This window comes from Labeo rohita, unplaced genomic scaffold (genome assembly GCF_022985175.1).
Source record: "Labeo rohita strain BAU-BD-2019 unplaced genomic scaffold, IGBB_LRoh.1.0 scaffold_75, whole genome shotgun sequence".
In the NCBI taxonomy this organism is placed as follows: domain Eukaryota; kingdom Metazoa; phylum Chordata; class Actinopteri; order Cypriniformes; family Cyprinidae; genus Labeo; species Labeo rohita.
In genome coordinates this window covers 475,565-489,851 of record NW_026129689.1, presented here as the reverse complement: position 1 = coordinate 489,851, position 14,287 = coordinate 475,565, and the positions used below count along the sequence as shown (strand labels likewise).

The following is a 14,287-nucleotide window of genomic DNA, read 5'->3' as shown; positions in this document are numbered from 1 at the left end:
TTAAAATTCACTTGTGATATTATGGTAAAAGAAACTAATATTATGTTTAAAAATTGCTTTTAAAATGTGACATTTAAAATCTTTGTTGGAAATTGCTACTTGCTGTTGAACAGCTCAATCAACACGGCCGTCCTGCACTTCCAGCTTCTTTCCAGAAGATGACAGTAAATTAAAACCCACAGTAACACTCATGTTAAAAACTGCACATTGTGAAGATTTAGCCTCAAAATGAACTTCTTTCGGACAAGCACAGTCATTTCTGCTTTCAAAATTGAACATTTTACATGGAAAATAATGACTAGTTTAAAATCACATTCTCTCCCATGAAATGAAGACTCACTCATATCATTAAAAGCGGTTTTATTTCATACGGAGCAGGTCAAACATTGCCAGGGATCACATGCCAGATGAATAAGAGCTAGATGAATATCAGTTACAGAAAGATAAAATCAGATTTGTTTTTTTGCCACTTCCACTTTTTTGGATATTCAGTTAGAGAAAGATCAAATCAGCATGACAGGTCAGAGTTTGCATGATAAAGCAGAAACATGAAATGTGAATCCAAGTAAATCATCTTTGTAGATCTCACTGTGTGATCGCATTTTGACTGACGGTATATGGTCTGATCTTCTCCAGTTTCTGCTTCACGCTCTCGTACTCTTTCTGCCACTCTTCTTTGGACAGAGATGAAGGACTGACCTCCAGGAACTTGTAGGCCTGACTCGACTGAACGCTGAAGATCTGGTTGGCCTTCATGCAGCTGATGCCAAACTTTTTCCATTCCTGTTCAAATCAAATTGAACATGATCAAACACTCCAGGAGCAAGACGTTAACATTTCACAATAAAAGATCTTCAGTGAGGTCAAAAATCATTATCGTCACGGTTTACCTCTTTAGCTTCTTTAATTGATTCCAGGAACTCTTCCTTCATTTCTTCAAGGTAATTGATACAGTCCTCCCCAGCCACGGTTCTTTTCTTCAGCATGTCCATTTGAGTTCCCACTTTCTCCCAGAACTTCTGGAGCTGAAGCAGAATATGCTGAATTCGAGACAGGCACTTCTGGACCTCACCGAGGTGTGTAACACTGGGCATCAGACCTGTGAAACCGGACAGAGATGTAAAATACTGGTAGCAACACCACTCATATCTATAGGTTTTTTGGTGCAGATCACTAAGCAAAACCCAAAATAAATATAGGATGATTTTTGAACACTATTTTGGAAATGAAATTAAAAACGCTATCCAAAAATGGCACGATAATTGAAAACAGAGTTTTCATGTTACCTGCTTCTGACGCAGAAAAGCTAGTTCACGCATTCATGAGCTCTAGACTGGACTATTGTAATGCACTACTAGGTGGTTGTCCTGCATCTTCAATAAACAAGCTACAGATGCCAAAATGCAGCTGCTAGAGTCCTTACCAGGTCAAGAAAATATGATCATATTACCCCAATTTTAAAGTACCTATTACACTGTAAAAAAACAATTTGTTGAGTCAACTTAAAATAATTTGTAACCTTGCTGCCTTAAAATGTTAAGTTCAGTCAACTCAAAAAAAAGTTAATTCAACTTAAAATGTTAAATTATACTAAGTGACAACTTCGATATTTGATTTGAATCAACTTAAAATTTTAAGGCAGCTGGGTTACTTACCCATCTGTTAAGTTCAGCAAACACAAATATCTAAGTTGTTACTCAGTACAACTTAACATTTCAAGTTGACTAAACTTATTTTAGTTGACTGAACTTAAAATTTTAAGGCAGCAGGGTAACAAATTATTTTAAGCTGACTCAACAAATTGTGTTTTTTATTTTTTACAGTGTAGGTTCCACATCAGCTATAAAATAGTACTTCTTACCTATAAGGCACTTAACGGTTTAGCTCCTGCGTACCTAACTAGTCTTTTACCACGCTACAATCCATCACGCTCCCTAAAGTCGCAAAACTCTGGACTGTTGGTAGTACCTAAGATAGCAAAGTCCACTAAAGGAGGTAGATCTTTTTCACATTTGGCACCCAAACACTGGAACAGCCTTCCTGATAACGTTCGGGGGTTCGGACACACTCTCTCTGTTTAAATCTAGATTAAAGACACATCTTTTTAGCCAAGCATTCAAATAATGCATCTCAAACTTTTCCTGCAGTTATATCTGATCAAATGTTCATTATTAATCTTGTAGCTCTGGTTTAATAAATCTTTCCTTTCTTAGTTTAAACAGCAGCTACGCTAATTATGTTCGTATTTGTTTTCTATTTGTTTTCTTTTTCTGCCATGGGATTGACATCCCGTGGTAACTAGGAATTCACAAGCTTCAGTCTGGATCCAGAACACTTAAGAAGAGATGATGTCAACCCCACAGAGGACTTCAGATGACGCCAACCCTGAAAACATACAGCACTACCGAATTCTGCTACTAATTTATAGTGTTCTTTGTCTGTTTGATTACGTCATTAATTGATCTTTACCACACATCTCTACCATATGTACATCAAGCTACTACTACATATATTGTAAAAACGTTAATTTGGTGTAAAGTTGCTTTGCAACGATATGTATCGTGAAAATTTGAATTTGAATTTGAATTTTTGAATTTGAAAATCAAATGTCAGGTATTTCAAAGTATTTCATTTCAGTCATTAAACATTATGCAAGTAACGTTTTCCAGTTCATGTTCTTACCTCGTCACAATTTCTTTAACATCATTTATGATATCCTCGATCCATCCTTTGGCTTTTTCTAGGAAGTTCCGTGCTAATTCTGGATTATTCTTCTCCACAGCCACCTTCAGAAAGGGCAGCAGTGACTTAACCAGGTTTTCACTGGTTCCTGTGCACTGTAAAGATGCAAATAAAAGATGTTCCTTTCAAATAAGGGTCATTTTTCATCAAAGGACTGGTCTGATTTCTGACAACTATAGTGCAAAACATCAACTCAGAGTCTACAGTAAGTAACTTTATCTTCCCTCATTATTTCATCATTGAATCTGTTATCATTTTATTTTAAATTCCCTCCTCGAACAGTCATTTAAAGTCTGCCTTTGTCCATTTATTTGCCCATTGCCTTTAGATAAGAATGTGTTATTGCTACACTCAACTCACTTCAGTTCAGGTTTATTAGTATAGGGTGATTCCATGTCAATTCAACCAGAGGTTCCCGGCTCAAATTTTTGATTTTGCTCATATTGTTTCTGAAGAAAGATACACACGTATAGTGATGAAAGGGCGAATATGAAATGTCGTGGATGAATATTTACAGAGTAATCCACTGTTTTGTAGAGGGAAGTCAAAACGGCAATTTTCACCTTAGATTCACAGTGTGACTTCTAAAAGATGGCAGCATCATCATGTTATTTGTACACGCAGATTGTTAGTTCTGTTAGTAAAATCTGTTGACTTTATCAATCTTTGTTACATTATGTGTCAATGGTGACCATTCAAAAATGGGGAAACGGCACTTTTTCTCCCAAGTTTGCATGTCTGTAACTCAAGAGGTTTCAAGATATCTTAATGCCCTTTTATATATTGGGTCTTAACAAACTTTCCTTTTGACATTTTTATTTTTAAAGCCCTGTATGGTTCGGTTCCAGTGATATTGGAATTTGCATATGGCTCCAGGAGTAAAATGTTAAAATGTACCCATTTCAGTGGTCAAAAACCAAATGTGGGTCAGTTTGAAAAAATATGAGACTTATTTTCTTTTAAAGAGGAATGTCTGAAAAACAAATAATTTTAAAACTGGAGATGTATCTTGTTTCTTTCTGTCAAAACAACTGCATTGAACATAGTCTGAGTGCCATAAATATTCTTTTTTCAATGTTTGCTTTCCTGTAACTCAAGAAGTATTAAAGATATTGCAATATGATTTTAGATTCTAGTTGTTAATAAACCTTTCTTTTGGAATCCTAAATTTCAAGGCCCTATATCATTCAGTCCCAGAGATGCCAGAGATATGGGGATCTCAATGAGGCTTCATTTTCAGATGGTTGAATGTTACTCATTTTCAGTGGTCGAAAACCAAATGTTGGTCACTTTATATGCAGCCGATGCTTATTTTATTTAAAGAACACTGTCCGAAGAAGAAATAATGTTAATCTTAGAATTGTATCTTGTTTCCCTCTATCAAAACAATTGCATAGAACATACATGTCTGAGTGCTAAAAATGCACTGAAATGATCAAGTTGAGGCACATTACCTTGCTTTCTCTAGTCTATTCATAAGATTTTATATTTTTATCAGTTTCAGGTATATTTGAAAGAAGGGATTTTGTTCATTTTAACAGCTTTGAAACTACCAAGAGTTTAAACATGCAGTATTGTAACGTTTAAAACGTTTTTGACCACTGAAAATGGGTAGGATACTAAATTTGGGGCTCCACTGAGATCTCGATATCTCTGGGATTAAAACATACAGGGCCTTAAAAATGAGGATTCCAAAAGAAAAGTTTCTTAAGAACCAGAATCTAAAACTATATTACGATAACTATAATACTACTTGAGTTACAGGCACACAGATTTTGGAAAAAGAGTATTTATGAAACTCAAACAGGTATGTTCTATACAATTGTTTTGATAGGGGGAAACAAGATACAGTTCTAATTTCAACATTATTTCTTCTTCAGACATTGTTCTTTAAATAACAAAAGCATCAGCTGCACACAAAGTGACCAACACTTGGTTTTCAACCAAAGTAATATTTAACAGTCTGAAAATGGAGCCTTAGTGAGATCCCCATATCTCTGCCACTGAATGATGTAGGACCTTGAAAATGAAGAATCCAAAAGAAAAGTTTATGGAGAACTAGAATCTAAAATTATATTGAGATATCTTTCATACCTCTTTAGTTTTAGGCACACAAACTTTGGAAGAAGAATATTTATGGCACTCAGACAGGTACGTTCATTGCGGTTGTCTTGACAGAAAGAAACAAGATACATCTCTAATATTAACATTATTTGTTCTTTAGACATTCCTCTTTAAAAGAAAAGAAGTATCATAATTTTGACCACTGAAAATGTGTACGTTTTAACGATTTACTCCTGGAGCCATATTTAAATTCCAGTATCTCTGGATCTGAACCATACAGGGCCTTAAAAATAAAGATGCCGAAAGGAAAGTTGGTTAAGACCCAATACCTTAAAGGGCATTAAGATATCTTGAAAACTTCAAGTTAGAGGCATGCAGACTTTGGAGAAAAACTTGAAAAGTGCCGTTTCCCCATTTTTGAATGGTCACCACTGGCACGTAATGCAACAATGATTGATTTTACTAATAGAACTAACATCTCTGTGTAAAAATAACATTATGATGCTGCCATCTTTCTAAAGTAATTTTTACCCCCTATAACTTGACACTGAATTTCAGTTGAAAATTGCCATTTTGACCTCCCTCTACAAAATAGTGGATTACTCAGTAAATTTTCATCCATGACGTTTAATATTTTGGCGTTCATCTCCATACATGTGTATCTTTCTTCAGAAAAATTACCAGCAAAATCAAAAATTTGAGCTGGGGAAGTTTTTGAAATTTGGTTGATTTGACACAGAATGACCCTATAGTTGTTGCAAAGTGGCTTCACAGAAAATAAAAGTTTCTACAACTCTGACATTTACTCTGACAATAACTAAAACAAAAATGGATTGTATTGCTCTGCTACAAACAGTGCCTATGGTGTTTGTTAGATTTTTTTGCAGGGTTATACACTTAATTAGGTGCTTCAAACTGGTTGGACAAGGGACATTCCAAAAGAGACCAGACAAAGTGCACTGTTCGTGTCATTAACCAATGACATGAACTAAAAAAAAAAGGTGGCTGGAAAATTATAATAGAGGATACCTTCATCAGAAGGGCTTCAGAGGATCCAAACAGCATTTGTGTTTCAATGGCTCGTTGCCTCAGCAGACGCTCCAAGTTTGGGAAACCACCCAGACACAGGTAAGACATATGATAGAGAAGAGCTGTTCGCTCCGCAGCCGGAAAAAGCTCCTGGATGAACTCTGGACTGGAAACGTTTGTACCAACAATCTCTGAGACACAAACCAAACATAGTTAGCCCTTTGGTAAAATGCGTAGGAACACTAAACAAGTGAAAGTTGGAAAGTTAGAAATCTGATTACCACTTCCACAAATTATTATGTTATTATGTCGGCTGCCTCCCCCTAATTATCACTGTCACCCCGTCCATAATCGCCGCCCTTCACCAGGCTCCCGACGGGAGTGGGCGTGCGAAGAGACAAGGGGAGACCGGTCTCTTTCCCGTGCATGCACGCTGGTGTCTTCTTGGGTCCAGGAAGGGAGCGTTGAGGGATCGAGCGCCGCCAAAGTGGACAAAGCCGCTAAAAGAAGCCGCTGCCCCTCGTGCCGCGGACCTCGGCGGGGCGCGAGTGTGGCTGCCAGACTCCGCCCCTTACCTGGACCCTTCCCTTCTGAAAACTGCCCCTCCTTCATGGAACCCCTGCACGTTGAGGACACCAGATCCCCTATTTATTTTGGACACTTATTTCCCCCTTTGGACACTTTTGTTTATCTTATTGTTTAAAGGGGTCATCGGATGCCCATTTTCCACAAGTTGATATGATTCTTTAGGGTCTTAATGAAAAGTCTATAATACACTTTGTTAAAAATTCTCAATGGTTGTGTAAAACAACACCCTTTTTTTACCTTGCCAAAATCAGCTCTGCAAAAATCATCTCATTCTGGTCAAGGCTGCTTTAAATGCAAATGAGCTCTGCTGGCCCCGCCCCTCTCTTCTCTCTGTGGAGTGACGAGCCTGTTTACTTTAGCCGCATTTAGCCGCTAAACTTGCTAACTAACACTTTATTAGAAAAGACAATCGCAAAGATTCATAAAAAATCCCTTATACTCTCTTCTGCTGTAAGTGAATCTGGATCATGAATGATTTGTGTGAACACAGACGGATATATGTAGATCAGGAGGTTCATTCCCTTCACAAACAAACGTAATCCACTGCATCTTCAGCGGCTCAGATGTCGGGAGTAAATGACGAGCACTATGTTCATTATTACATCCAGCAACACAACACCTCAATCGCTCAATCAGAGATATTCTTGTCTAATTTACATCCCTGCTCCAGCATCAAAACAAAGAGGTCGGACTGTTACAGCTGATCTGAGGTCAGACGCTCATGTCAATCAACTATTGTGGGAGTGGCCTCTGTCATGTGACGCCACAACGACAGGCATCTGAGAACAACTCGATTTGAAAAAGGGGATGTTATTTTTACAGATTAATTAAAATCTGCATGGATTTTTATCATTATAGGGTAGATTTGTACATACACTGACACACACATTAATGTTCAAACAACATGAAAAAGTGAACTTAGCATCCGATGACCCCTTTAATACAAGCCTGACGTCACGCCCACTGTGTCTGTCGTTTTACTCCTCCCGCCACACTGCTTATGAAGTCTCTGACATAATCAATCAATCATTTATGTGTTGTTGAGATGTGCCTGCTAAAAAAAACATGATTTTGACAAGCATGCTTCTAAATCTGTTTAGTTAATGGATTATGAATAAAGGTCCTTTATACACACAATATATATATGATTTGTTCATATTTATCACAGAATAGGGCAGAAAATATATTTTATAATTTCTATAGTCTGCCGTAATGAATGATGTGTCATTTAGCACTGCATTCAGTACTGACAAGTACATAAATGTATTTAATTAAAAGTCACAAAAAAAAAAAAAAAATCTGCACTTCAGTTTTATTTCAGTTAATTGTGCAGCCTTAAAGAAACTCTAATGTGTCGTGGCTGACCTTTTGTGATTGGATCACCGAAAACACATCTTACCAGGTGGAAACAGGAATCGGGATATTGTATATAATTTGCGGATGTCAGCTGATTTATAAAGAGTTAATAGATTTTTAAGGAAATTTTAAATGTAAATTCTCACCTTTGCAATCAGCCATGTTTTTGCAGAGTGTACACTGGTGAAGACTCCAATAGAAAGGTCTCTGGAAGCTAAAAAAAAAGACAAAATCTGATATTTAATTAACAATGCTTGGCATCAGACAGTAGCTAGAAGATGGACAGTTTACATCATAATAAAGCCTAATTTTCAGACAATTACTCCTGCAGAATGTTATATTATGGCTTTAAAACAAATGTTAACATTCTGCGCGATTGAAAATTGATACTTTTGAAAGTTGTCGTCACATATACTACTTCATATGCATTAGTTTTCTAATCCAGTCAGTTTGTTTGGTAGCTCATGTGATACGGCTTCGGTACGAACCCTGTGAAACTACAGTTCGACAAAACAGCTCAAATTCGCATGATGTAGTTAAAATAGCACGGCTGCATCACTAAATGAATTTTTTAATCACTTTCGCATTTGTGCCTGTACCAGAGTAATAAAAATGTGCCAAAGTCACGTATAGAAGGTATGTTTTAGCGCCACTCTTTGGACATTTCACTTTAAAACTGCTGCAAAATGTGCAGTAAGGTACATAATTATAGTGTTGCAGAAATGTATAGAGGCAATGAGCCTGGGTTGGTGGACTTTCACAGTTTGGCATTAATTTCAGTTTTGTTTTTTTTGTTTTTTTTGTTCTTTCTTTCTTTTTTATAAATATATATCGAACATACTGTTGTTTGAAAGCAAATATAATTCAATTGTAAAAAATAAAAGCTATAAAAATAATGTGATTGATAACCAAACTCTTTGTATTGCAAATAAACATTCTCTCTCACTTTTATGCAGTTCTCACACTTTTCATTACGTTCACATATAGATACATTTCTGTTCTTCTCTCAGTTTCTCTCCATTCTGTCAGACTTTTTATGTGCATATTTTACATGAGCATATCTTTATTTAAATATAATAACATATATAAATAAATTAGTTAAATAAATATCGGGGTGCAGTGGCGTCAGTATATCGGCATGATTTACAGGTGGGACATGTCCCTATTACTGTTTTTAAAAACAGGCATGTGGAAGGCTTATAACGCAAAGTAAAACATCTCCAATATGTCACTCGTCATAATTTAAATTATGCATGTAACACGAAATGCATTTGTGTTACACATCAAATCAGGATTTATGCACAGCAAGATTTATATAAAATAATTCACGATTAAAGCACATTTATTTACAATAAACAGCATAATTTTATGATACGCTCAGACCATATGCTGTCTTTTGTGATAGAGAAATAGAATGTTTTATATTTAGAGGTAGATTAAATGCATCACTCGCTCCTCAATAGAAATCTCGCTCAGGGCCCCCTCTCCCTTGGTTGGGCCCTTGGAATCGTCCAAACCCTACCCCCCGTTACGGCACCCCCACTCAACTTTGAACACTGTTGATTCACGGTATATTGCATATATATATATACACTACCATTTGGGGTCAGTACATTTTTATTGTTTCTTTTTTTTTTTTTAAGAAATGAATACTTTTATTCACCAAGGATGTATTAAGTTAATAAAAGTTTATTAAAAGTTAATAATAAATCATTTACATTGTTATAAAATATTTATATTTTGAATAAACACTGTACTTTTTAAACTTGTTATTCATGAAAGAATCCTGAAAAAAAAAAATTACAGGTTCCAAAAAATATTTGGCAGCACAACTGTTGATATTATCCAACATTGATCATTCTAATAATAAATCCACATATTAGGATGATTTCTGAAGGATCATGTGACACTTAAGACTGGAGTAACAGCTGATAACAATTCAGCTTTTCATCACAGGAATAAATAATAATAATAATGTTAAAATAAAAAACATTATTTTATATTGTAAAAACATTTTGCAATATTACATTTTTTTTCTATATTTTTAATCAAATAAATGCAGCCTTGATGAGCATAAGAGACTCTTTAAAGACTATTACAAGTCTTACTGACCCCAGACTTTTGAACGGTAGTGTATATATACATATACTACTTTCTCAAAAATGACAAATACAAATAAATGCACAGTTTTAATGGCAAACAGTATATTACTGTCAAAATGTGAAGGGAGCGCTGGCACAAAATGCAGCACCTGCATCTTGCAGTAGCAATGTATTAACATTTTAACTGTCACCATCCCACCTGTGGGACGCTTGGCGCTCTTTTTTTCGTTGTCCTTTTTCTCTATCAAATATTTTAGTAATCATCATAAATTATAATCATTTGAAAGCTTAGAAGCCCAAGAATCATCCAAACTTTTTTATTTTGTGATAGAAGTAAAATTGACAGAGAAATTTAGACGTTTGTGACAGAAAAAATGCATTTTAAAAAAGTTCTGTAGAGTTTGTAGGGCACCCGGTGGCTGTTTGTGGTATAACGCCCCAAACACACTTTACAGGAACCTCAATTTTTTGTCATATCAACTTCAAATTTGGAACATAACTTATTTAGACATAAGGCTTCAATTTGATATCAAATTTAGGGTAAAACTGTTATGTAAAATATGTATTTTATATAAAATAAAATAAAAATGGTACAGTGCATTTTCTTTTTAGTAAATTTAAACTTCTATAACTTATTAATATTTTATTTTATTTATTCTTTTTTTTTTTTTTTAATTGAAATTTAAAAAAAGAGACCAACCTTAGATCTGTATTTCAATGTGTTCATGAATTACAATAATTTAAGTTCGGATAATGCACTTTCATGCCTATTTAAAAAAATGGGGGGGTGACAGTTAAAGGGTTAATGTATTACACTATGGCATATAGCAGCATTCAGCATTATACCTAACTGTTGTAAAACTAATTTAGAGATTGGATGAAAAGACAACTATAATTTAGACTTTGTTTTCTCATGATGGGAGTATGAGTGCAAATTCACTCATGCATTGCTCACTTGCTTACACATATTTTATTACAAACACTACATGTAGTGAATGCTCAGACAAGTGCACATGTGAAATGCTTACACTAATGTGAAATGCAAACCGATAGGCTCCATCAAATGTTACTTGCGGCTACATTAAATCTCTTAGCAAAGTAAAAGGTAAAATCCAGAGCAAATAAACAAGATGCCACTTTATTGCTTACACACTTGACTTAACATTAATAATGTGATACTGATCAACATGTTTAAAAATATCATATAGTCTGTTACAATCCTGAAAGAAAGTCGGATACTCACATATTTTGTGTTAAGTTTCCCTCTCTAACTCGTCTGCACTTCAGCCAAATATATAACCAACTGCACAAGAATTTGTTTGTGTCACGCTGCTTGTGTCAGAAAAAAGTGTGCACGGTTGTTATGATTATTACGCAAGAAACGAATACATATGAATTAGCCACTTCATAAAATATGGAATTACTGTGTGAGTGGGTTTGATTCATTAATCAGGTAAAGCCAACGCCTATAGATTTCGTAGGAAAACAAAGATGAAAAGGGAGCCGTTTCAACTGCCCCCAGTCTCCCCTTAGGGTCTCAATGGATTCCTTAACCACTTTTTCTTAAAGCGGGGGTGGATGGGTTGGGTAGCTTTAATGAGTTTAATGACTTAAAGAGTGATTGTTTGATTTTGCCAGAAGAGTCAGATGTTCTCTGAATTTAGTTTAAACATTTGGTTTTGTGTTTAACCCTCTGGGGTCGAAAAACGCGCCGGCGTTATCGTACAGATAAGAGCAATATATCAATGGAATCTGTAAGGAATTCACTTTTATTTGTTTACACTCATAGTAACAACAACACTTTTTTGTTGTCTGTGATCGTCATTAAGAAATGCGTCACTAAAATGAACTAAAACTCAGCAAATACAAAACACAGACATGAGAGAGAGATCTATAGAAAGCCTGATATGTCTGCTTTTAAATGAATGTAAGTCTTATCGAAAACAAATAGAGGAGGGCCTTTTGTCTGTCAGGTGTGAATCACTAAATATTCATGGTCGTTGTCACTCCCTCGCATATTCCCTTTCGATCACAAAACATGTTTTAGAAAATTTAAATCTTTATATTGTTTTCTGTAAACGCGTGAATGAGATGATTTTCACATCTTTATGTAGAAAAAAACTCTAGACAACCACATCCAGTTCTCAAAAGTCTTGTGAACTAATGTTCTGAATGTGTTTCATGGCCTTATTTCAGTGACTTAAAGATTTTAGTTTTTCACTAACCACGCATAAACGTTGTTTTCTCAAAAACACAAACATGTACATTAATGTTGATTGCATATTACTGTAGCCTAGTTTGTGCTGATTACAATGTAATCAGACTTTAGCCATTGATATGTTTTTAAGATACTGAAAAAAGCACAAATGTGAGGGCATGTCAAAACTTCTCCAGGGCCCCAAAACACCCTCAGACCCCAGAGAGTTAAGGTTTTGAGAAAATGAGTGATGTTTCAAAAAATGTGTTTTATCATTTCAGAAAAACTGTAATGACTGAAACAAAGTCACAATTCCTGAATTCCATGCTAATCTCACTGTGCTGAGGTAGGGCTCCTCTTATCAAAATGAATGCACATAAATGGGACAGCACATAAATAAATACCAAAATCTTACATCTGATCTATAGTTCATCCTACTCATGTGCCATATTCCAAGTCTTGTGAGGGCACAAATTAACGTTGAATGATGAACAATATAACTCACTCAGTATAGAGAGCTGAATACATATGAATATATGAATATATACATATACACATGGCCTAAAATTAACACTCGCCAAGCGCCAAATATGAGTAAAAATTGACGAGTTTGATATTTTAACAGTGTCAGTCACCAGTTGGCAGGATAAAACTTTTATGAAAGCTAACAATGCAATGTCTACTAAAAACAACAGCCAGTTTTTACAGAGATTCACTGTTCCTGACATAAGCAAATAAAATAATCTTTTCCGAACACAAGATCTTCATGATTAGCTGCTCTGCAGTGTTGGGGAAAGTTACTTTTAAAAGTAATGCATTACAATTTTGTGTTATTCCCTGAAAAAGTAACTAATTACATTACTTAGTTACTTTTTATGGAAAGTAATGTTACGTTACTTTTGCGTTACTTTTTAAATCTGGGCAGGGCTTGCTTCTTTGTTTTTAATATAAAACAATTCTAATGTAAAAGCCCTTTTACACCAAAAGTTAAATGAATTCACCTCAAACTGAAAGAAAGAACATTTATGCAGGAGATCACTCTTCAGCTATAAAAAAAAAAAAAAAAAGAAAGAAAAAAAAAACAAATGTTAGTTTTTCAAAAGTAGTTTTTGCTTATTGGTATGGCTGAATTGCATCATTGAAGGTCAGCAGCAAAGACACTGGTTAATTAAAATGGGATTAAATACATAAAGGATATTTGATTTAACATTTTTATTATTGTAGGGTTGCATCATATTCTGAGTTTGCATTTCACTGTTTTTATTCATTTTGAGGAACTGAATCTGTTTTTTGTGAGTGAGATGAATTAATGCATGTTCACATTTAGTCTAGAATACAGTAACATCATGTTTACTCCCAATTTCCCGACAGGAGTCCTGTCAATCAATAAATGGGGAAAAAAGTAACTGGCATTACTTATTTGAAAAAGTAAATGAGATATTTTCTTCGAAATTCAAAAGTAATACATTCCTTTACTAGTTACTTGAAAAAAGTAATATTATTACGTAACTCTGCTGCTCTGTCATAAACAACAAGAGCGAATCAAATAATGGAATACAAATGGCAGCTTGTCCCTAGACACAGTTCTAATTTTTTTATTAGTATTGTTTTGCCAGCATTTTTTAAACTGAAGAAGAACGCCTTTGCAAAATTGCATTCAGTAGTATGGTAGTGTGACTAAGATATGGACTGGCATTAACAAGCTACTGTTCCCTGAAAGTTGAAAGAACTTCAGTAAAAAAAAACTCGGTCCCACTTTATATTAGGTGGCCTTAACTACTGTGTATTTACATTTAAATTAATCATTTGGTACAGTGCACTTATTGTGTACATACATGTTTTTATACTGTACTTATATTTTTAAAAATACCTATAGGTAATTAAATCTGTAATTAATTTCTGTTATTACATTTACAGTTACAATGTTGACCCATCCCTACACCTTAACCAGGTTCCTAACGATTTTCTTAAATACAATATAACAACGATAACAAGTAGTTAACTTTTTGATGAAGTAGTTTAAGGCCACCTAATATAAAGTGTGACCAAAAACTCTTCATAATCACTATCTCTACACCTACACAGTTAAGGAATTCCGGTAAGTAGAGAGTGGGTGTGGTTGCAATGGTCCCCTTTTCAGCTTTGTTTTCTTAAGAAAATAGAAAGTCCTTGTGGCTGCATGGGAAGGTGTCTGGGAAATAACTGAGGA

At 35.0% G+C, this 14,287-nt stretch overlaps 1 protein-coding gene across 1 annotated transcript; it reads right to left on the bottom strand.

Annotated features, from left to right (window-relative positions):
* Positions 1-417: 417 nt before the first annotated feature.
* Positions 418-11,168, bottom strand: LOC127161831 (uncharacterized). Its single transcript, XM_051104579.1, has 6 exons — positions 11,125-11,168; positions 7,926-7,993; positions 5,836-6,026; positions 2,683-2,837; positions 891-1,149; positions 418-783 (listed from the first exon to the last, which is right to left on the bottom strand). Exons 2-6 carry the CDS (start codon positions 7,939-7,941, stop codon positions 586-588), a joined length of 819 nt encoding a protein of 272 aa, XP_050960536.1. The 5' UTR covers positions 7,942-7,993; positions 11,125-11,168; the 3' UTR covers positions 418-585.
* Between the last annotated feature and the right edge of the window lie 3,119 nt (positions 11,169-14,287).